Genomic DNA, 24,676 nt, shown 5'->3' with positions numbered 1-24,676 from the left:
ATAATTTTAAAAATAAAAAATTTTTTACATCTAAATTTTTTGAAGTGAGTTATGAAATAATAAAAAATAAATTATTTACAAGTTTTTAAGATTTTTAAATTTTCGAGAATACTTAATATATATATAAAGATATACTATTTTTAATAAATATTTATCATATAATTAGTAAAAAATATAATAGAATTCATTTTGGTTAAAAAAATTTCGTTGGGGAATAGTTTTTGTCACAGAAAAAGCTCCTTTTGAAAGGCTAGGGCAGACAGACTTATTGATCCTATTTAGTTGTTAAAATAATATTAAATTTTATGTATAAAAAACTTACGCTTTCTTGAATTAAGGTTGAATCGAATATAAATTGTTGCTAATCGTTAATAAGTAACTAAGGACTATTATTGCTTTTTATATCTTCCTAATTATTAGAATAGAAATCAAAACTGTTTTTATGGTCAATGCTAAATCTTTCTTGATGACTTATTTATTTCTTTAAAAATGGGATCTATTTAGGGTAGCTGATATTTGTAACGTTTGTAGATCTAATAAAAGTTTGTTCTTTGTTTCTCTAATTTAGAATACTTTTTTAGTTAATTTTTTAAATTCTATGGTGAGAAATAATTTTTTTCCAAAGCTAATTGACTCTTATTAAATTTACTTTTTTAAAATAGATAAATCCAAAAAATTTAGGAAACTTTTGCTTAAGTTTAAGCAAATTATAAGCAAATATATTTGTTGGTTCAGAATTTAAATGAATTTTAATTTCTAGTCTATTTAATAATATTATAATTAAGTATCCAATTGCTTAGATATTAAGTAAAATAATAACAAAATATCCTATGAATTGATAGAAAAAGATATTCGAGCCATCTATATTAATAATGTTTAAAAGAAGAAAAGTAATATTTAATTTTGTGTTGAGACTTTTTTCACATTAGTAGAATTGAATGTTTTGATAGGGCTATAATTTTATTAACAAAAGTGTATAAATTAGTAAAATGAGTTAAATTAAAGTAATTTGAAAAGTTTTATTGAGATTTGTATTGATTAATATCATCAAAATTAATTTCTTCATCATTTTTACTATTTCCCAATAAGAATAATCCACTTTGTAGCTTTTAAATAAAACTCCATAAATTAAAACTTAAAGATAATCATCTTTTTTTTTATCTGAGTTTTAGAAACTTTTAAGTTTTTTATAGTAATAAAAAGGAATCAATAAGCACCAAACAATAATTAATGGAATTAAAAGAGCAGAAATATAAGCAATATGATAATCAGTATAACACTCATAATCAAGTTATGATATTAAATAGTATTTTTATTCTATTTCTTAGCAAAAAAGCCCTGAGATTATTAGTTTAGACAAGGAGGGCTAATAAAATAAGTAGAAGAAAATAAAAACTAAATCAAAAATGTAATAATAATTTTTTTATCTAAAAGTTATTTTATTTTTCTTTTTTCTAATCATGAAATAAACCAAGGTAGTAACAACTAAATATTGTAAAGCGATTTGAATGATTTAAGTCAGAATCCTAAATACCCATAAAGGGAATTTGTCATTCATTTTCAAAAAGCAATCAAAACTTGATATTGTCATCTTAACAGGATGACCAAAAGCATCAATAAAATACTAGAATTAAATGGGAACTCTAATAAAAACAAAAAATATTTAGAGAATCTAAAAGTAGTTAATAAATATTTTTATTTTAAGAAAGCCATCATTGGAATGAGCGCGTGTTTTGCTTGTGATTAAAATATTCAACTTCGTTAAAGTGTCTAAAATAAAAAGTAAAATTTTCTTATCAAATTAATTATTGATGCTATAGGTGATGTAGAAAACATAGCAAATAAAGACTACAACAAAGTAAAAATATTGAAAGGATAGAGATTTGCAAGTCTTGCACTTTTAGTTGCTATCTCGGCTGTATATTTCATGCCAAATATCTGCCTTACTATCACAGCTATCACAAAGAGGTCCAACATAACCTATTGAACACCCAAATTTGCTATTTATGTTATCTTCTTTACACCCTAATGAATTGCATGAATAGATATTATCAGAATACCTATTTGATCTCCAATATCCATCCTTAAGAATAATGTTACTTCCGCTGCAATTTTAGGCTTGTGTAGGACACTTTTAGCATTAAAGTTAATTCTTATCAGTGATCATATTAGGTATTATTATAGAGTATCTATCTTGTGGGCATTCATAACAACTTAACACAAAAAATGAATGGAAATATAATATAAAAAAAATAATTAAAATTACGTGATAAATTCATTTTGAACTTAGATTATCTCACCTCTTTAGCAATCTCTGAAATTCAGTTATAGTTATATATTTAAAGGACCATTGTTTTAATCAGTAGTTAGAAAATTATTAGAAACGATATTTATTAATTGAGTTTAAGAACCCTTATAAATCAGAATTGGATTGAATTCAAACAATTATAAAATATTATTTTTTATTAAAACTTGCTCTTATTTAATGCCTATTTCTGTATTGCTTTTAAGGTCTATTTACAAATTGTAGACATCAAATTCTTTAATTAAATCAGGTGATGGATTATTATGCTAATTATTTATATTAAAGCATTTTATTGGATTATTCTCTTCATCAAATAAATTAAAATAGTATTTATATGGTAGTTAGTTTCCACTTGAAATCTATGAAATCACATTATTTTCTATTACTAAATTTTATGAATCTACCCTTTTTATAGAACGAGGATAGGACCCTATATTTTTTCCATAGCAATTTGCTAATAATTTATTTATTTATTTATAAAGATAATTTGAAAAATTAAAATAAATGAAATAATTATTTACCATTATTTTGTACAAATTTACTCTCTTTGGTTATTTGAATGCTGCTTTATTAGTCATACCAAATAGATCCTCCAACTTAAGCATAATTATCTTAGAATATTGTTGCTTATAAAACATAAAGTTTTGTAGCTTAAATTGCTATTGCTCCTCCTCTTTCAGACTGAGCTTTATTCAACAAAAGAATACTTGAGACAATAGTAAAATTCTATGTATTTTAAACATAAAGAGCACCTCCTGATTTATACAAAGATTAGCATTTCTAAAATACACATTATATCAAAGAAATAGATCCTTGCATATTAAAGTTATTTGCATATAAAGCCCCTCCAAACGATGAAGAAGAACAATTTTTAAATAAGCTATCTTTAAATTATGCCAGTCCAACCTAACTAAGATACACAGCTCCAGACTAACACTAATTTGAATTTATTGTGCTTTGAAAGCAATTTAAATCTATAAATTTACTATTTTCAACCAATAAATAAGAACTTTAAATTATATTTATAGCATTAGAAACACCTAGAGATAAACAATCTTAAAATACCACATTTTCTAAAACAAAATTTTTGCCAGATAAATTTAAAATACCTCCAAAATTTTAATTCATGAAATTAAAATTTGTAAATTTAGAATTAGTTATTTATGTTTAGTTGATTGATTAAATAGTTATAAATGCGTTGTTTAGTATTAATTATTAACAATACAAGTTTTTAAAGTTAGAATTTATCGTTTATATATAAATCAGAGTGCTACTTGAATTAAAGTCCTGATTGCTATTAATATTTGTCATATTTAAGAAATTAAAATCAATTTAATTATTGTAAGATAAAGTAGCATCATCATCATTATAATAGTTTTCTGCCTTTAATACTCCCACACTAGTAAAATTTAGAATTCTAGCTCTATTAAAAATAGATTCGTATGCCCTTTAAATATAAATTAAATAAGAAAATTTATTTTCTTTTTTGGAAATTGAAGTAGGCTAATTAAACCATTAAATGTTTTAAGCTTTAAAATCATCTATAAAAATATTTTATGATTTAATAATTTCAAGTAAATTATACTCTGATAATTTGCAATTTGAAATGGTTAAATTATTGATTGTCACATTAGTGCTAGAGAAAATTTAAATAATTTAACCTAAAGATTAAACATTTTCAATGTTTAAAGTATTAATATAAATATTTGAGATGTTATTAAACATAATTAATCCAGAAAGACCTGTGTTATTCTAGTTTTCATAGGAGCAGTTTTTAATATTAAGCTCATCTATAATAACATTTTAAGCATTTTCAATACTAAGACCAGCTTCAGTTCTGTTTAAATTTTAACTTAAAATATTTAATTTCTAAATAGAAATTTTTGGGCAGTTAACAATTTTAATAGCTAAAGTTTTATTAAAAAATATTAAATTAACCTAATCTAATATTAATTCATCTAATAATAAAGACTTATTAATCTCTGAGTAAGGCGAAGTTACATTAAGCAACAAATTAACTCTTATAAAGGCCAACCTTTTAATATAATCAATTTTCAAAGACAAATTGCTATCTTAGATTACAGGAGATAAAAAGTTAAAATTTTCAATTATTAAATTTTAATAAATTTAATTATCTATATTTTCTTCTTATTATGTTGAATATTAAATTAATGTCGCAGCTGAAATGAAATTCTCAAACAAAGGTATAGAAGGTACAATCAAATCTTAATTTTGCCTTTAAATAGAAATTATATAATTTCCTGTTTATTTACCTGAACTCATTGCATTTTTCTACTAAATTTAACTCTTTATTAATAAATTATTTAAAACAATAATTAAAAAACAAAGTTTTCATGATAAATTTTCTAAAAAATTTTAAAAACAAAATATTTAAAATTAAATTGATTTTAACATTTATTTATTTACATGTTTAAAATAATCTAATGCGAAATCAGTGTAAAGTACTTCAATTTATGAATTTTCTTAATTTTGATATAAATTTGTTTCTTAATTCTGACAAGATAAATTAAATAGAGAGTCTTAAGACAATATTTAGATATTGACAGTTTTCAGTATTGATTAATCATTCTGATCTACAATATAGCTAAAAGAAATTAACTCAGGTTAAATTAAATTACCAAAGTTCTAAATTAAAATAGATTAGTAGTAATTTATCTTAATTAGCTGAATTCCATTTTCTAGAATTAAGATAAAGTAATCTTTATAAAAATTTTGAATGCTTTTTATTTGATAGTAAATGAATTAATTTAAATTATAATGATTAATTTATCTAAGCAATTATATATCATAAATGATTACACTAGCAACTCCAACTGAATATAAATAATCATCATCGTACAATATTTTGCATGATTTTTAAGAAGCATTTTATAGATATGAAAGAGTAACAGAGTTTTTTAAATCATATGCGTATGCAACATAATTAGAAGAATATATCAAAATTGGTAGATTAAATTTTATAATTATTGTAAAATCATTCATATAATTTTATTCATCTATGCTTAAAACATTACTAAATCTTAAAGAAGTTTAATTAATTTCAATTAATAAAATCTATAACGACTATGAAGAACTTATTGCTAAATATGTCGAATTAAAAAGTTAAATCTATTTTTTAATAGTTTTTAAAAACAAAATAAATAAATAAATAAATAAATAAATAAATAATTTACTTTTGATGTTTTCAAGATCTGAATATTTACAACAGAACGAATTTAATATTTCTAAGAATAAATAGACAGCTAATTACTTTCATCTATGAATCCTAAAAAATCTACAGATAAAATGTAAAATTGAATAATTTTAGAATTGATGTTTTCATTTTAAAAGATTTAAGCAAACTAATAATTCTATTCTAGTTTAATTAGTGTTTATGAATATAGTAAACAATAAACATCTTGTTAATAAAATTTGATTATCCAGCATGAGTTTTAAAGATTTATTATTTGAATCACTTCCATTTTTTCAGCATCTACTATTTAATACATTTATGAAGATAAGAATAAAATAAATTGGCTTTCATTTATTTTATTCATTAACAAATTGTACTAGTTAATATCATAGCTCTTTTATAGCTTTATTTACTTCAAATTTAAATCAGTCGTCAAATTTTTAAAAATTAAAACACCTGTATTTTAATTAAGAACAGCTAATGTGGTTGAATTAAAATTAATTTTATTTTATAATCTTAGCTAATTCATATTTTCTTTTTTTTAAAATAAAATAGTTAAAACATCCAAAACTACAATTTAATTTTCAGATTAAATTGCTATTTCGCTTGATTAATTAATCAGAAAAGGTTAAATTACAGTACTATCATAACTATACTAGTAGCTCATGAGATATTACTAAGTAGAAAATTAAAAAACATTTAAACTTGGACTAATAATAATATATAATAAATCATTTTTAGTGTCAACAATAATTTTATATATCTTTAGGCTGGTAACTGCGAATGTATTCAAATCAACAAGATTAACTATTTTTGAAGTACAGTTATTCATATCTAAGATGTAAATCTTACTCTCACAAAGAAAAATTGCTTTCTAAAATAATAATAAATAATTTATAATCACAATATTTTATCAATTATTTATTTATATTTTTTTTATATTTTTAAGGTAGAGGAGACATAAATTTTATTAATAAGGTTTATGTATTTTTTTTATTAAAATATTAAAAATTAATAAATTTTTAAAATTAAAAAAAGAATTATAAACTAAAAACCTCCTCTTTAAAAAGAATAAATTAAAAATATTTGAAATTAATTAAAAAATATTTTTTTAATTTAAATTAGAAATTACTTGAATTTAAGGAAATATTTAATAGACCATATATTACTGAATATCTATAGAGCAGTATTTCTAAAAGTGAGGTTCAAGTTAATAAGCAATTATAGATTTAAGTGAGTAAAATAAGTAGATTACATCTTAATTAAAATTATAATAATTTAATTTGGAACTAATAAATTATGGAATCATCTAAATAAAGCTAATTGGAGGATTATATTAAATAAATTTATAACTATGTTCGAACAATTCAAATTTAATAATTGTATTAAAATCCAAGCAAATTATTATATTGTCTTATTATAATAATTGCTATGAGTAAAAAGCTATTTATTTATCTAAGCATATTAAATAAAATGAAGATTTTTCATAGTTATACACAGCTAATAAATCAAACTAACTAAACTAAATTAAGATGCTATTAAGCGTTTTGATTTATAAAATTTAATCCGTTATTGTGGAATAAGATGTGATTAACTAATTGTTATATGATATAACTTAACCATTTTTTAAGTTTTAAATGAGCAGTTTATTATTTTTGCCGTCTTGCATCACAATTATGTTTAAATCATTTTGGTATTATACTTCAGTGAAGTTAAAAAAACTGCTAATAATTTTATTATTTTGATCGACCAAGTAGTAGTTATTGTTTAAGCTTTATAATAAAATCACTATACCTTAACCAATTTAAAATATTTTTTTATTAATAATATAATCGTCTCCAAATTAAATTTAAGTTTCTAATTATTTTTTTTTAATAAATTATTAATATATTGTAATAAATTAAATATTAAAAAGTAATTGAAAAATTAATATAAGCATTTTTTGGTAATAAAAATGTTTGATTTTTTTTTAAATATGCAAAAAAAATTTTTTTTATTTAAGAAGTTACGTATGGTTGAAAATTGCTTTGTTTATGTATTAAACAATAGAAAATGCTCAGGATACTCCATAATTATATAATTCTAAGTCACAGAAGTCTAATAAAACAAATCTTAATATTATATTGTCTAATTTGTAAAAACATTGTAGCTATCATAGATCAAGGAAGTATAAGTTGAATTAAATTATATAATTTGATCTTCTCCATATACTTTATATTTCTTACTACTTTCTTTATATGAATTTAAAACCACTTATTTGAACTTCATATAATCAAAATCATAAATAAATGTTTAGTTCTATTAATTTAAAAAAGTTTGACTAAAAATAAAATTTATTTTTGTAAAATTTACATTGTTGATGGATAAAAAAGCATAAATACTATTATTCTTTTTGTAAGCTTATATCATTCTTAGTTCTTCTTATTAAATATAGCTGTAAGATCCATAAGGATAATTTATTTAAGCTAAATTAAATTTGATTAAATCTAATTTAACTAAATTGTTATTATAAGTCACAAAAATAGAATAAAATTGACTTTGATAAGAATTACATGAAACGTAAGAAAGGCATCGTACTTCAATCTTTTACTATGTTTATGTATTTAAAATATTAATGCTTGATAAATATCTTTTGGATATTGTATTTGTAAAGAGATTAATATTGCAATATTATGAAGTAGCTATTGATGAAAAATAATTAAAATTTTTTATTTACTAAGATTCCTCATCGTATGTTAATATAAAATTAGATTCATCTTAAACTGAATATAAATATTTATTTTTTTAAGTACTAGGTAAAACTCCACCATTAAACTAGGATTCTTTAAACAAAATATTATTTTTAATTAAGTACTATCTTATTGTCTAAGATTAGACTAAAATTAATAATCTACTTCCCATTAATTTTATTAATGATATATTTAATGATTGATCAATATTAATTGTATATGCATTAATTTATTTATAGCCAGAAAATAAGAAAATTAAATATTAATCCTAGCTATTTAAAATTGCTAAAAAGATATTTTCATTTTATTAAACCTAAATTTAATTTGTTTAAAACTCACCAATATTTAATGTTAAAATTTATCTTTATGTTGTGTCTATAATTACACAAAACTGGTTATTGTATAGGAAAAAGTAATCATTAAAGATATTAAACGCCAGTACTTAGAAGTGGAGATAGCTAGCCAATGGTTGCTTGTCCTAATTTTTATAAATAATGCTAAATCCATATTTATAAGTAAAATATGTTGCTTCATTTTATTCAGAATAAAAAACATCTATCAAATCTCCATATTTTTATTAAATTTTACTTCCCTCTACAGAAGCATAAGCTCTTTATTTAGTTTAGTCTAATGGAATCATTTGAATTTCTTTTTGATTAGAGATATAAATTCTTTGGTTAATAGAATCATATATTACTTATGTCAAATATTCAGTTTATCCAATGTAATTTATAAGCAATTCAAATGGAACAATATTATCTGTTTAAAACCCCCTTTAATCAAAATTAATAATTCTTAATTCATTGTTTTTCTCATTAGTAATTATAGTTGCTATAAATTTTTAAGTTATTAATACTTATTGTTCTATTATAATATTGTCTTTTCTCGTAAAATTATATGTCTAAATTTAAGCATTTTATACATTATTTATCAAATCCAACAAATTATAAATTTGGCATCCTAAATTAATTTATTAAAAAATAGTAAATAGATTTGAAATACAATTTATTTTAAACTTACCTTATTAATTAGACAAAATTACTATTTAAAGTGTTATGTCAATGTAACACTGCTCTAAATTTCCTTGGCTGTAATCTAATTGTGTAAACTTTTAAAAAAATGATAATTGCAAAATTTATAATTATTTAAACGAAAAAGTTGAATTCAGTAATCAAATAAAAAAATTTTTTTTTTTGGGAGGTTTAATTTTCTTATTTATTTGAAATTAAAAATAGTAGAAAAAAAAAGGATAGGAATGAAAATTAATTGTTAATAGTAATATATTTATTATTCAAATTAAGAAGAAAAGTGAAAATCTATTAAATTACATTATTTAATTAATATTGCTGAGATGTCATGTTGAAACTTATAGATGAGAAATAGCTATAGTAATTGTCTTATTACTATGACATAATAAAAATAGGGGTATTGCCATATACGCTTTCGCAAATTATTCCTCCAGAATTAGGAATATTTACAGCTAGAAGTGGCTAGTTTAACGTAGTTAAATTGAAATAGTAAAAATTATTATCCTAGTTTGAAAAGCCAATAACTTTATTAATCTGCAAAAATACTTAATAATAATATTGCGACTAAGTAGAAGTTTAGTTGCTAGGAAGAACTCTAATTAGAGGAATATCAAATGGAATTAATAACATATTTTAATTATAAGGCTCTGGTTCATAGTTAAGACTATCATCTTGGAGATTTCTTTTCAAATTTTGCGTTTCTACTTTAGTCAGCGATGTGTCATTTATTTTGAGTATTCGGCCATTATTTAAAGTACTCTGCTGGAGAGAATTAATTAATTCAATATTTGAATTATCTGATTAAAACTGATAACTTTTTAAAGTAAAAATATCCACCATTGCAAAAATATTTTACTCAATAGTGATCTCAGATCTACAAAATAGATACTAATTGTTATATATTTAGCTATTGCATTAACTTTAAGTATCAAAGTATTCTATGAAAACATTCTAAGTGTCAAAAGTTACTATTTATGTTGTTGAAGACTCTATTAAAATATACATGACATCTTCAAAATAAGTTGCGTCTTAAACTATTCCACTTATCTTGAAAGTATAGTAAGGCTAAAGCTCATCATAGCTATAAAGAATGATTTAGTCTTAACACAAAGCTGCAATCTAAATAAAATAAAAATATATATAATTTAAAGCATTCAGAATGAAAGAAAGAGAGATTATTTGTATATTTATTTACCTGTTACTTCTACTTTAATTAAAAGACTATAAATTTTACTATAACACAATTTTTGTAAAGGTTTGACGGAATAACAGAAGATTATGTGTAGCCAATTTGGAAATAAGAAGAGCATATCTTATTTTACTTATCTTCATCTTATGGGCAGTAAGTTTGACACTTTTAAAGGTCTGGATTGTACACATAGTTTTAGTTTTAAAAACATTAATCTTAGAGGCAAGATGTATGATCTTATGACAAAACCCAACCTTGCTTGCATAAAGAACAAGTATTAGGGGAACTACATCTTTAACAATTTTTAATAGAGCATTCTTGACATTGACTAAAGAATTGGGACTAAAATGTTCCTTCAGGACATGTATCTAAGCAATTGCCTGTTTTTTAACTCTAAATTCTTTTTAATAATGCAAATTTTTTTAGTTTATAATTTACCAAGTATGATGATTGTGGACATTCAGAACACTAACTCTCTCCAAAGCAGGCATAGCATTAATTAGAGCATTGATTACAAGAGTTTTAATCCATGTTAAAATAAAATCCGCTCTAAACATTACAATTGTCTATGACCTAACTATAAGACAATTTATTTAAAACTACTATTACTACTATAAATAGCATTTGTTTAAGTTTTAGTTTCACTAATTATATGCTTAAAAAGAAAGAAAAGTAAATAGTGCTTAAATTATTGATTATTTTTCTATTTTTTTAATTAATTTTTTGTGTAGTTTTTCAAATTTTATGCTTTATAATTTCATATAAAATAATAATATTCATTACAAATCAATTAAAAACAAACAATTTTTTATGTTAAAATGAAAGGCTTGCTAATAATCCTATTAATAGAATTTTCTACTTAAAAAATCAACAACTAATCAATAAAAAAGAAAAAATACAATTTACATTAAAAATTTAGATAAAACCCATAGAAAACAGAGTAAGAAAACTCTAACAATAAAAAAAATTTTAATATCAAATTTATTCCTTTAGGATTGAATATTTTAATGTTAATAAAACAGAAAATTAAATAAATTTTTTATAATATTAGAATTGCCTATCAAAAAGAAAAGAATTCAAAATAAAAGTTTTTCAAAAAGTATTAAATTTTATTGAATAAAAATATATAATAGAAAATGAATATGTGGGAAACTAATTAAATGCGTGGGTTTGGGACAGCTCAAAATCAATTTTTTTCACCCAAAATTATTAATTTCATAAATAATATCATCCATCTAAATGTTCTTTTTCATATTTCTTTATAAAATTATTTTTTAATTTTTATTAAATATAATAAAATATAATTTAAAGAAATATCTCTTTATTTAATTTAATTTAAAAAAAAAATAAATAATAAATAAATAAATTATTATTTTTCAAATATTTAATAAAGTTAATAAAAATAGAACCTATAAAAAGCTTTAATATTGAGATTTAGTGATGTTCGGAGACAATCAAAAATTTACTGAATATACAATAAAATAAGATTAAAATTAATGAAATAATAGATTATTGTTTTTATATAATTATAGATTGATAATGTGAAAAAAAATTTTTTTTTTGACAATTTAATAATATTTTATCATAAATTTTAAAATGAATGAGAATACACTTATTTATAAATTAATTTATACTAATATAAAATTGTATTTTTTTAAAAATATAATTCATTTTATGAGTCAACTTTCTCAAAGTATATAAAAAAAATAGACTAATTTTTTTATTTTTAGAATTTTATTGATTAGTTTAGGTATGTCTTTATTTATTTTGAAGCTATTTCTATATTATTCAAAAAAAAGCTTAGTTTAATTTATATGAAAAATATTAGCCAGAGATAAATAAATAAATAAATGGCATTCAAATTAATAACTAAAAAATAAGATGTATTAATAAAATCAAATATTTTTACAAAGTAAAGTAAATCTCCAAAGTTTTGATATTAATGCATTATCCAAGAGCACTACCTAAGTTTATCATACCTTAGTCATCAATGATATCTCCTCTTTAATATATAAATCATAATTATGCATATAAAAATAGATCAAATAAATGTAAATAAATAAATCAGTTGAAGTAAACCATTTTTAAAACAAAAATTTTTAGTTAATTATAAAAATAAATTTAAAATAGAAAGAATAAACTATTTTTACCCTAGGCATATAACTAAATTTTAAAGATTAAAGCAGCTTGCAAAAGCCTAGCCTAAATCTGATATTCCCTAATCACCGATACATTCATAACTTTTAATATTTAGATCATGTAATTTTTTCAAAACAGTAAATAAAAGAAGAAGAAAAAAATTAATGCTTATATTAATAAATTTCTTATTAAAATTAAAAAAAACATTAATATTAATAATTAAAAGAATTTTTTAAAACTTCTTTCATAAAATTTAAGTAATTTAAATTTCTTTTACTTTAGGCCAAGAGTTAAATTTGAAAGATGAGAACACAATTTTAAGGCTTTGCACAAGTAAGGAGTACTTTAATATTTCATAAAAAAATAAATTGAAAAACTTGTTGTTTTCATAAAACAATTTTTAATAGTAGTCAAGTGTCAAAGATGAGAGATTTTTGCACTTTGTAAAAGAAGAAAACAAATTAGAAGTATCTTAATCTGCAATTTGATTACCACTTTTAAATGAAAATAAAGTATAAATATATAAAACACATTATTTAAAGCTTTAATTATTAAAGCAAACCTTAGAAAAAAAGTATAAAGGTCATAAAAATATAATAAATTCAAAAATGAAATTCAACTTTGAATGTTAATTAAATTTATGTAAAATTTTTTAATATTTACTCTAATTATTTCTTTAATTTATATATTTATATATTTTCTAATTTATACCCTCACCTTAAATAATTCAAATTAATACACAAAAAAATAAAAATGTTGTATTGAAATAGAAAATGAAATTATAGGGTTTTTAATAAAAATAAGGAATAAATAAAAAATATTTACTTAATTTAAAAAATATTAATATTAAAATCAAAAAATATGGATAGATGGATGAATAATTTTACCTTAGATAAAGTGTTAAATTTGATAATTTATTGCATTAAGCTAATTCAGAGCCTAAATTTGATATACCAAAGCCACAAATTTGATTGATACTTATTTTGTGTGTGAATAATATTAATATATAATGAAATTGGAGAAAGAAATATAATAGATATAAAATAACATTTATTTTTTAATATAAAACTCATAAAAAAGATAGGTAAATAATAATTTACTCAAGCTAGAGTACCAATATTTAGAGATTCATCAGCTTTCCTATAGTATGTGCTATATAAGATAGTCCTTTATCCCCAATTTTATTATAACTTTAGATGTTATTAAAGTAATTTTAAAATAGCCATGAAACAAATAAGGATTTATTTATTTAATTTATTTTTAAGGGAATAAATTGATTTTAGAAATTACAAACTCATAATAAAAATAAAAAATAAATATGAAAACTATTTCAACATTTTTAGAGTTGCTTAACTGGTATTTATTTACTGGAAAAAGTAAAAAAAAATTATTTATTTTTTACTTAAAATTAAGATTTAAAGTTGTAAGATTAGTGCATTTTGCAATCGCATTAGCTAGATATTATACACCTGAATATCCTAATTCTTGCTAACTTTTTATTTTAAATAGGTTTATTATTTATTTATTTAAAATTAAAAATTAAGAAAAATTAGTAAATTAATTATTACACATTTATATAAATATTTTAAAAAATTAAAGAGATTAAATTTAATAGTTTAAATTATTAAATGAGCTAATTACTCTAATTTGAGAGTCAAAACTGATAGATTGTTACACTTTGCTAAAGCTAAGCTGAGATTTAAAACACTATTATCACCAATCTAAATGTCTCTTTTTATACAGTATTATTAAATATAAGAAAAAGAAGATAAACTAATTTAATTAAAGTAAATTTTATTTTTAGCTTATAAAAAATTGAAGATTAAAATAAATTTCATTAAAATTTAAAAAAATGTATTAATGCTTTCTATTTAGAATTAAATGAATTTAAAAAATGAATTAATTTCAAATTCGCTTTTCTATAAATAATTTATTGATTTATTTATTTATGAATCAGAAATAAACAAAGAAAATAAATATATTAAAAATAAACATATTTTTAAGTAAAATAATAAATGATATGTAAAATAAATTGTGTTAAAATACCTCAAGTTTATTTCTATGTTTGTGTGGCTAGATATTGGCGAATTTAAAAACTTTTTTTTGCATAAAAATAAATTTAAGTAAGAGTTAGTTTTACTATAATCAAAAGTTTACATCTTTGAGTTTAAAATATTTTTTCTTTTCTTCATCCATTTTTACTGAAATTAAGTTTACTTAATTTTGAAAAATATGAATTTATTAATGCAATATCTACTAATTAAAGTTTTTAACTTTCAAATTTAATTAAAAGTAGAATGTATTCACAAATTTGGATTTTCTTAATCTTTAATTGTGAAAATCAAATTAGTGAAAATAGGTATATGAAATATGTTCATAATAACAAGTAATAAAATAGAAAATAATTTAAAATAATACATTTAATTAAATTTTATGCTATCAATCCTCATTAATAAATTAATACCAGAAAAAAATCACTTTTTTTAAAAAAAATTAAACCTAAATTGAAATTTTTGAAACATACAAAAAATATTAGAAAAATATATATTATAAAAATATATTTAATATATATTTTAATATATTGTATTATATTAAATTTATTATGAATATATTATTTATATATTTAATATATTTCTAATATATGTAATATATTCATAATATATATTAAATATATATAAAAGGCTTACATTTAACCAAAAAATGAATATGAAGAAAACAAAAGATTGAATCTATTTATTTTTATAATTTTTTTAAAAAATGTAATTTTTAATGTAAAATAGATTTAGAAAGTAAATTATTCTTAAAATGAAAATATATTATTTATTTTTTTATTTAATTACATTCAGCTAATATATTTTGTAAATAAATAAATATATATATTTCTTTTGGCTGGTACTATTTTTATAAACTCGCAGATTTTGTCTATTTTCCATAAAGACTTAAACGTAATATAATGATTTATATTAAATGAAGGAAATTTCTATTCAAAATAGAGAAAAAAAGAAACATTTTTTTGTTAATTTTTTTAAGAGCATTTATATTTCGACTAGAAATCGAATTAATTAAATAATTAAAACATTGATTTGAGAATTTAATCGCATTAGAATTGCTATAAATTTGTTTTTTAAAATATCTCTATGATCGATCATATTTATTATTAATAGATATATTATCATCTTTTTATTTTCTAAATTTGATAAAAATGAACTTTATACATCCAAAGTTTGATTTACAAGACAAATTAACAAACTGCAAGCTAATATTAAAACATAAAATGTCCAATCAAATCCTAATTGTTGCTTTAGCATTTTCTAAATAGAATTAAACTTAAGAAAAATGTATAATTAAATAAGACATCAATTATAAGCTTTATATTTGAAAAAAGAGATATTTTTGTTTTTCTTTAGCTAAATTGACTTTTAAATCTATACAATTAATCTAAATAATCTGAAATGAAATCTTTTTTTGAGAGAAGAAGAGAAAAAGAGAGAAAATATTTTAGAAAAATGAATTTTTAACTAGAGAGTGTTTTATATTATTTTTTAGTTGGTTTTTATACCTAAAATTGTCTATGTATCTATATTAAATTAGAAAGTGGATTTACTTACAACATAAATTTCAATAGTAGTTAGAATAGGAAATCGATCAATCAATCAATAAATTATTATTGAATGAACAAATCAATCAATCAATTAATGAATTAATCATGAACAACTAAACTAAACTAACTATACTTAAAATTATTTTTGTTCTTATTTGTTTGCTTTTGCTTTAAAATGTTTTTAAGTTTTTAAAACTAGAAATGCCTAAGTGAAGAAAAAGTGGATGCATTATAAAAATTATTTATATTTAAATGTTTATTATAAATTTTCTCTTGATTAGTTTTATATTATTATTATTATTATTTGCTTACATAATTTTTTCATAGGATAGATAGAAAGGTTTATGTAAAAAATTAATGAAATTTTATTCTATTTGCTAATATTTTTTTCGTTTTAAAAATAAAATCTACAGAATTATTATAAATTCTTAGGGAAAAAAGATATTGCCAGTGAATTCTATCTTAAAAAATATATCTTTGCTTTGTTATCAATATGGAAAAAATTTAAGATAGATAATAAAATAGGTTACTAAAATATGAAAAACCTCTTTTTGGAAAAAAATACACAAACAATTCTAAGGATAGAGTTTATTCAGGTTGTTTTAGACCAAAATTTTTAGACATAAATCATGAAAAATGGTAAAATAATAAAAAAATCTACGATAAAATTTGGATGCACGATTTTATTTTTTCTATTAATGCAAAATTCTAAATAAGTTTTTTCTTTCATTTTTTTTAGTAGAATAAAGAGATTGTTTTTTTTGATACTGAATTAATTAATTTTCATGTGGTGGGAAGTATATTTATTATAGACGAATTTCCCCAACAAAATTTTGATTATTTTCAAGCAAATATGGCATTTCTATGCTAAGCGAAACGCGATAATCTATTGCAAAAAATAAATATTTATCTTATTAGTTAGTAGACATTTTATTGTAATAGATTAATTGAGATCCCTTAAGACAGATATTTTGAAATATCTTAATAGAATCTACTAGAAGATTCTGTATTTGATTTAAGTTTTACATTGAAATAGCATAAATGAAAACAAACAAACAAAAGAAAGAAAGAAGAAGTTAATTAAATTTCTGATGACAATTTAAAAAAAATTATTATAATGAAAAATTTATTTATTTATTTATGTTCGATTATAATTACTCTATATTGATAGAACAGCTAGCTAATAAGTCTAATAAATTAATTAATTTTAGTTATTGTTTTTAAAGATAAGATTCATCTGATTCAAATTTTCTTTGTAGCTAAGCAGAATTTATTAAGTGTTTGATATAGTAAATAAATAATTATTGGCAGAATGCTATAGACAGCTACAAATTAAAAGCCAGCTCAGCGAAATCAGAAATCAATTAATAATAATTATAAATTAATAAAAAAGTATTAATTAACACACAAAAAAAGCAACAAAAAACAAGCCAAAAAACTTACGTAAAACTAAAAGCCCTCAAGCCTAACACAAGTTTTGCAAATCAATCCGAACTAACTAATTTAGTAAATAAGAAACAATCTAAAACAGTTTTAACTACTACAATCTCCTCTATAAAATGTCACACAATAACAAAGTTCAAGACAAAAAACACCAAAAGGTCCCTGAAGAAAAACAAGAAAGAAACGACAGATAGAATAACCACTCTATGGGTAAAAATAAAGCTCAACACGAATACCTTGCTGAAGATTTGGGTGATTATGCTGATATCTGCAAGAACGTTAACAAGAACTTCTTGAACAAAAATTCTTGAAGTTAAAAGCTCAATTTTTCATCGACTGACTCTCATTTGAAGAAGTAAATTACAAAAAGCAAGTGCCTCTCTCTTAAGAGAGTTTGCTGACCAAATGAGAGACAGGATGAAAATTTCATACTAAAACAAATGCGGCAAGCATTCCTAAGCAATCCTAAAAAAATTGCAATAATAACAACAAGCTTATTCATTAAGATTTCCGATAACTCAGAAATTTCTACTTTAATTGACATCTATCTCTTTATATAAATAATTACTTATAATTATATTTAACAAAAAAAATATAAACATTATTAATCAATAAAAAAGTCAACAAAAAAATAAATAAACAATTATTTGATTATTATGTATGTATTTTATATTTTATTCCTATATTCATTTTTAATTTTCACTAATACTCATTCGTTTATCTTTTAAATAATTTTCTTATTCAATATAAATAAATCCAATTTTACAAAAAAATTTCATCATTTTGATCCAAAAAATCTTTAAAAGACACTATTATTTACAATTTAATATATCAGAAACTTTTATTACTATGGCTAGAAAACAGTCTTAATCAATTTATTCTAAGGAATATTTCTTCTTTAGTAATCTAAAAAAATTTATTTATCATATTAGCTGTCAGAAACACATAAAGTAGAAATAAATATTTAACTACTTTTTTTGATCAAACAGCATTAAGAGAAAGAATTTATCATAAATATTCTATTTAAATAAATATTTTAAATAGAGTCAAAACAAACTCACAAAAATGTTATTTATTTTACAAGTGAAGAATAGTTTTTAAAATCAATATATATTTTCTTTCTTTCTTTTTTATAAAAAATGAGTAGTGTCTCAAAAGTTTAAAATTTAAAAAGATATGTTCATTAAAATTAAATTTGTTAAGGTTTATTAATGAAAAAAGCATATTCTACTAGGATAAAAAACTGATACAAAAAATATTTAACATACAATAGGATATTTGAAATTAGAGAAAAAAATTAATTAATTAATTAAAAAATTAACTCTTATATAAAATTGTAAAGATGATAAATTAAGATAAATAACAATATAGATAGATAGATAATTAAAAAGAGTCATCATATTAGTTAGTTAATGAAAAATCAAACATAAATGTGTGTACATACGTATTTTGGAAACAAGCTAACAAAATTTAATTAAATTGTAAGTGAATAATGCAAGTTATTAATTTTTCAGAAGTTTGGTTTTATATTAAAGTTTTCAAGTTGCTTTTTAAGCTCATACATTGACTCTCTATCGTCTTAAATAAGCTATTTAAATCCTGAAATAAAAAAATTAATATATTAAAAGAATAGTTAATTTAGTTATTTTACTAGGAGGAGCAACGGTTTGGTGATAAATTCTGAACTAAACCTTACCATCTTCAGAAAAATCAAAAGTTATTCCCCTGTTAAAAGCTTCTACATAACAATTATAACAATTGTATATTAATTGAGATTAGGTTTCATCATAAGGATAAAGATAAGCTATAATATTCTAGGCTTTAATTTAGACATTATTAATAGTTTAATTTGGAATTCTGTATATTATTTCTACATATTAGTAATCTTCTTGATCCTTAACAAATGCTTAAATACTTTTACCTATAGGTCTAACTATTATTATTTTATTTAAAATTTTGTAAAAAAAATACCTCAAATCTTCTATAACTTTTATCTTTAAAAATGGATAAATTTTATTTTTTATTTTTTTGCCTAATTTTAGCTTTATTTGATGAAAAAATTTATAGGACTTTTTTAATTTAATATATATCATTCACAGTAAGTAAGTAAGTAAATAAATAAATTATTTTATTGAGTAAATAAATATAAAATTCCAAAGATATTTATTTATTTATTTATTAATAAATTTACAATATTCTAATGAGCAAGGACATTTATAATAGACTTATGGTGTAACAAGAGGTTTATAACAACCAACGTGGATTGGATGCTAACAGTCTTAAATTATAATTACATCTGTGTCAGATATATTTTTAGAGCTTGATAAGATTTTAGTAGCAAATTGCTCATCATCAAGAGGATATAATGGTTTCTTACAGGCAATACAAGTTTCTTCTACTTAAGCTTCTTCGTTAGGTTTCAATTTTTTGTACTCATTCATAATCAAAAACTCAAAGTAATCAAAGAATTAAGCATTCCAAGGGGTCACTTCTTTTATTTTAGACATTTTATCATCAAAGGCTTTGAAGATGTCTTTATATTAGTTGATAATTTCTTGAAGAACTTTGTTATTTTAAATGTTTTCTTGCTCTAAATTCATTACATATGCATGATTGATAATTCTGATGCCTTTAGGAAGAATTACTAGGATATTATCTGATTTATAAATAGGTTCATCCTTTTTCTTTAACTCTTCTAATTTATTGAAAGCATCAATATAGGTCTTTTATTTTCTAACTTCTTCAAAGTATCTTGGGAATTTTAGTTAAACTAAACTCAATAATTTCAATAATTTTTATTAGGGAGTTTCCATAATTTAACTATAGATTTTGTCAGCATCATCATCGCTATCATCCATATTACTCTACATATGTTAACGGCCACCTCTTGGATAGTGATCTTCATCATCATCTGAGTCTTATTATTATTTCTATCTTGGCATGCCTCTGTTTTAATAACCACCTCCTCTAGGATGATAATCATGACCACCACCATATTAATGCATTCTTCCTCCTCTCATCATATCACCTCCGAAGTCTCCGAATCCCATCATTCCGAACTTACTATTTCTAGCTTTGTTTTCGCTATCTATTCTTTCTTATTCCTTCTTTATAGTAGCTAAAGCTTAAGGGGATTCTTTTTAATAGATTTTGAAGTATGCTTCGAAATTTCCATCATTTAAATTGACTTTTATATTTTAAAAAAATTAAATTAATAAATTATTTTTCCATTTTATTAACACGATTTTAAAACTTGTATTTTATCTTTAAATTATACAAGCTGAAATAAGTAGATAGATCTAATTTGATTTAATAAGAAAAAGAAAAAGAAGAAGCATACCTCCAATGAAATCTGATGCGCAGCTTGATTGATTTCTATTAACCTTGGTACAAATTGCTAATACTTGTTCTTTGAGATTTTAGAATCTAGCTCCAAAGATATCATCAGGTTTTAGATCTTTGTAAAACTAGTTATAATCTTTTGTGAGAGCTTCTTTAAGCTATTCATATTGATTTTATAATTCATCGAGTTAAAATTTAAGCAAATCACCCTTGCTTGATGCGCCTATTTTGATGAATAAATTGGCGTGACCTATGAAGAGCAAAAGATCTATTTTTAAGATAAATAATTAATAAGATGTTTTTAAACTTACTTTCTTTAAAATAAATACCTTCTAGGACATCTAAAGAAGAATGAACAAAGTTCAATTCTGATTCATATTTTCCTTTTTCAGATACAAATTTCAAAGTATTTTGGAGATAAGCAGAAATTTTTCTCTTAGCAACTTTGACATAAAGTAAATTATCTTTGCATGCAGTAAAAGTATTCATTAAAGGTAAGATATAGTCAACAACAGTAGGTAATTCAACTTACTTTTCATTGCTTTTTTGATTATCATTTTCTGCCTCCATCATAGATTCTTTAGATTCTTCTTTCTCAACACACTTGCAAGGATACAATTATTTACAATCTATGCAAAAATTACCTTCGCAGAATGGGCACTGCTTAACTTTAGGATTATCTTTTTTTTCAACTAGGAATTTAGGACATCCATTTGGACAAAAGTCAGAAGAATGTGAAAAACTTGAATATTCAAATGTTTTTTTTTTATTTACATACAAATTTTCCTTTTCTTTCAATGTCCTAATTTAATTTTATTCTTATTCTAATTAGTTAAATATCTTCACAGTACTGCACTTTAAAGGTTCGTGAGCATTGCTACCACACTATTTATCATTTATTTTTTAAATAAGGTATTTAATAAAAGCAAAAATAAATAATTTATTATTCTAATATTTTCTTAAGCTAAAAATAGACAAAAGATTTTTAAATTTAATTCAGTCTGATTGATTAAATATCCATCAGAAAAATAAAAATTAATTAATTTGAGTATCTTTCTAATATCTTAGAAAGCGTCTACTCATAATTTTGCAAAAATTAAGCCAACGCATTTAAAAAACATGTTTGATTCTTTCGAATCATTGATTTCTAAATTAGATCATTACGAGCGTTAAAAATAAATGAAATAATATTATTTATTCTAAGAATATCTCAATCAATCATTAATAAATGTATTCTTACTGAACTACAAAACAAAGTTCTGCATTAACAACGCATGCTCTTAGCAGATTATTTGAGAGAAAGTTAATCTATCTAAACGATAACGTACATGCAATCACTTGAAGGGCATCTAATAATCTATATTAATTTATAAAGTAATTAATTTATTGAGAGTTAAAGTTTTAATCATTATTTTTTACATAATCTGCAATTTTTAAAGCATCATCTTCCAAGAACTTGCAATAATCTTTGAATGCCTACTCATCTAATAACTTCTTGAAATCTTAAAAGCCGAATCTTTCTTTACAAGAAGCGAAGGGACATTTACAACACACTCTATTTTCATCCTCTTAATGCTTAAATTACTCTGTTATGTAATTTTCTGCACATTACATGCAATAACGATGGCTGCATTCAAGATTAAATGCAGTTTTGTCCAATTCTTTTTGGCATTACAAACAGGTCTAATATTATAAAAATAATTCATTTATTTATTTATTTTTTTTTAAAACTTAATAAAAATTTTTGTTATAGAAATAAAATGTTAAAAATGATAAAATATTTATTTATTTATCATTCACTTTATTCTTATTATTTGCATTTTATAAGAAATTTGTTTTTTTAAAATTAGATCAAATTTTAGTTCCAAAGGTGCTGCAAAAATCTTTTTATTTGATTAGCTTTCGTTTAGATAAATTGTATGAGTATGAGAGATAAGATTATTTCTAATGCTTGCTTTTTCTTTTAAATATCTGATTTTATTTCTTTATTTAGTAAATTGATTTTGATCGGGAAAGTGAAATATCATTTAATAGAGTATATAGAAAATTTGCAAATATCAGTTATCAATTCAATTCAAACAAAATATAATTATTTTACATTCTTGTTCTTATTCTCTGTAGCTTCTTTGGTCTCACTAAAGTATATGTCATCCATGATCTTATGAGGAATATTTTAAGTATCCTAAACATTGTATTTGCAGGCTTTAAGCAAAAAGAGCGCTCTTCCACTAGAAATACCTTATTCATTTTAGACAGCTTCAATAGATTTCTCAATTCTGCTAATAATCTCATTCTTCAAAACGAATTCGACATTCTTATGAGTTGCAACACTACTTTATTCTTTAATATTAAAATTTTGATTAATTAACCCAAATTTTTGTTGAAAGTAGCCATGAAAAATATGTTTAGACATAAAACAGTTTTGATTACCCAAAATATATATTTATTCCATTATAGCGCTTAAAAAAATTACTTTTAACTAACTAGGAAGGCAATTCAAGATTATCATTATGCTCCTCTTCAATATTTCCTCCATCATCGTAATATTCTTCTTCACCTTCATAGTAGTCATCTTCGTTATAGTCCTCTCCGTCGCTCATTTCAATCTATTTGTTATTTTTGTTTATAATATGATTTAGTTAATTACTAATGTATTTTTTGTATCCTTTTTTATTGATCGATTTAATATTATTGATTAATTAACTCTCATAGCAAATCTCCTAATAAAAATAATGCAAAACAAATGATTTCCTTGTTATTTTATTTGATCTTTTCCCTTGTAATATTTTCTGATCTCTTTAAAATCTTAATCATTCATCGTAAAGAAACAAAACAAACATTCAAAAAGTAAATAATCTATCAAAATTTATCAGTTTTTGCTTAATTCTTTTAATTTTTACCTTAACGATTAAAACCTAAGATACATACATACATAGACACACACAAATATGCTCTAAAAGGATATCTTTCTCACTAATAATTAAATAATTTTTTTAATACTAATTTATTCTAACATTAAAAAGTAAATAAAACTTTTTTCTATATCTTAATAAACAAATAAATTATCAATTATATTTATTATTTTTTTTGGGGTTGGGGTTGGGGTTGGGGGGGTTGGGGTTGGGGTTGGGGTTGGGGTTGGGGTTGGGGTTGGGGTTGGGGTTGGGGTTGGGGTTGGGGTTGGGGTTGGGGGTTGGGGTTGGGGTTGGGGTTGGGGTTGGGGTTGGGGTTGGGGTTGGGGTTGGGGTTGGGGTTGGGGTTGGGGTTGGGGTTGGGGTTGGGGTTGGGGTTGGGGTTGGGGTTGGGGTTGGGGTTGGGGTTGGGGTTGGGGTTGGGGTTGGGGTTGGGGTTGGGGTTGGGGTTGGGGTTGGGGTTGGGGTTGGGGTTGGGGTTGGGGTTGGGGTTGGGGTTGGGGTTGGGGTTGGGGTTGGGGTTGTGAGCAGGTCTAATGGTGACAATGAGATCTTGGTGTTGCATTTTATCTTGACTTTTTTTTTATAATTTTTGAAAGAATTTTAATGTTTTTGGTTTATATTTATTTTTTATCGTTTGAGCTTGTCAGTTTTTAAAGACAAAAATCTTTTGAAATAATAAAATAAACTGTAATTCGATAGATTTAATATTATTACGGTATTTTTTATTTTTTGGTCAAGGCATCAGAATAACACTTTTCTTTTCTCAAGTGGGTGGGGGTATTTATTGATGTT

General features: G+C 22.0%; 6 protein-coding genes across 6 annotated transcripts; 1 reads left to right on the top strand and 5 right to left on the bottom strand. All coding sequences in view use genetic code 6, as the record gives it.

Moving 5' to 3' along the window:
* Positions 1 to 184: 184 nt before the first annotated feature.
* Positions 185 to 4,263, bottom strand: TTHERM_01362540 (transmembrane protein, putative; the record flags this gene model as incomplete). The annotated part of the gene is made up of 8 exons (XM_001029665.2): positions 185 to 274; positions 323 to 559; positions 1,076 to 1,366; positions 1,535 to 2,213; positions 2,267 to 2,759; positions 2,827 to 3,752; positions 3,891 to 4,142; positions 4,244 to 4,263. 8 exons carry the CDS (start codon positions 4,261 to 4,263, stop codon positions 185 to 187), a joined length of 2,988 nt encoding a protein of 995 aa, XP_001029665.2.
* Positions 4,264 to 8,643: 4,380 nt separating this feature from the next.
* TTHERM_01362530 (hypothetical protein) lies at positions 8,644 to 10,975 on the bottom strand (the record flags this gene model as incomplete). The annotated part of the gene is made up of 5 exons (XM_001029664.2): positions 8,644 to 8,705; positions 8,816 to 9,187; positions 9,248 to 9,335; positions 9,556 to 10,374; positions 10,451 to 10,975. 5 exons carry the CDS (start codon positions 10,973 to 10,975, stop codon positions 8,644 to 8,646), a joined length of 1,866 nt encoding a protein of 621 aa, XP_001029664.2.
* Positions 10,976 to 11,671: 696 nt separating this feature from the next.
* TTHERM_001362523 (transmembrane protein, putative) lies at positions 11,672 to 12,392 on the bottom strand (the record flags this gene model as incomplete). Its single annotated transcript, XM_012800654.1, has 2 exons — positions 11,672 to 12,223; positions 12,354 to 12,392. 2 exons carry the CDS (start codon positions 12,390 to 12,392, stop codon positions 11,672 to 11,674), a joined length of 591 nt encoding a protein of 196 aa, XP_012656108.1.
* A 286-nt stretch (positions 12,393 to 12,678) lies between these two features.
* Positions 12,679 to 14,779, bottom strand: TTHERM_001362515 (hypothetical protein; the record flags this gene model as incomplete). The annotated part of the gene is made up of 8 exons (XM_012800653.1): positions 12,679 to 12,684; positions 12,861 to 13,077; positions 13,471 to 13,560; positions 13,684 to 13,773; positions 13,986 to 14,075; positions 14,225 to 14,314; positions 14,630 to 14,679; positions 14,741 to 14,779. The coding sequence occupies 8 exons, from the start codon at positions 14,777 to 14,779 to the stop codon at positions 12,679 to 12,681; spliced, it is 672 nt and encodes a 223-aa protein (XP_012656107.1).
* A 2,545-nt stretch (positions 14,780 to 17,324) lies between these two features.
* TTHERM_001362507 (hypothetical protein) lies at positions 17,325 to 17,924 on the top strand (the record flags this gene model as incomplete). The annotated part of the gene is made up of 1 exon (XM_012800652.1): positions 17,325 to 17,924. The coding sequence occupies one exon, from the start codon at positions 17,325 to 17,327 to the stop codon at positions 17,922 to 17,924; it is 600 nt and encodes a 199-aa protein (XP_012656106.1).
* Positions 17,925 to 19,137: 1,213 nt separating this feature from the next.
* On the bottom strand, positions 19,138 to 23,569 carry TTHERM_01362500 (IBR domain protein; the record flags this gene model as incomplete). The annotated part of the gene is made up of 9 exons (XM_001029661.3): positions 19,138 to 19,226; positions 19,279 to 19,560; positions 19,819 to 20,814; positions 20,968 to 21,237; positions 21,299 to 21,854; positions 22,210 to 22,326; positions 22,389 to 22,652; positions 23,068 to 23,309; positions 23,443 to 23,569. 9 exons carry the CDS (start codon positions 23,567 to 23,569, stop codon positions 19,138 to 19,140), a joined length of 2,943 nt encoding a protein of 980 aa, XP_001029661.3.
* Between the last annotated feature and the right edge of the window lie 1,107 nt (positions 23,570 to 24,676).

This window comes from Tetrahymena thermophila (assembly GCF_000189635.1).
Source record: "Tetrahymena thermophila SB210 genomic scaffold scf_8254033, whole genome shotgun sequence".
NCBI classification, from domain to species: domain Eukaryota; phylum Ciliophora; class Oligohymenophorea; order Hymenostomatida; family Tetrahymenidae; genus Tetrahymena; species Tetrahymena thermophila.
The sequence above is the reverse complement of the archived record's forward strand: the minus strand, read 5'-3'. Positions and strand labels throughout refer to the sequence as shown.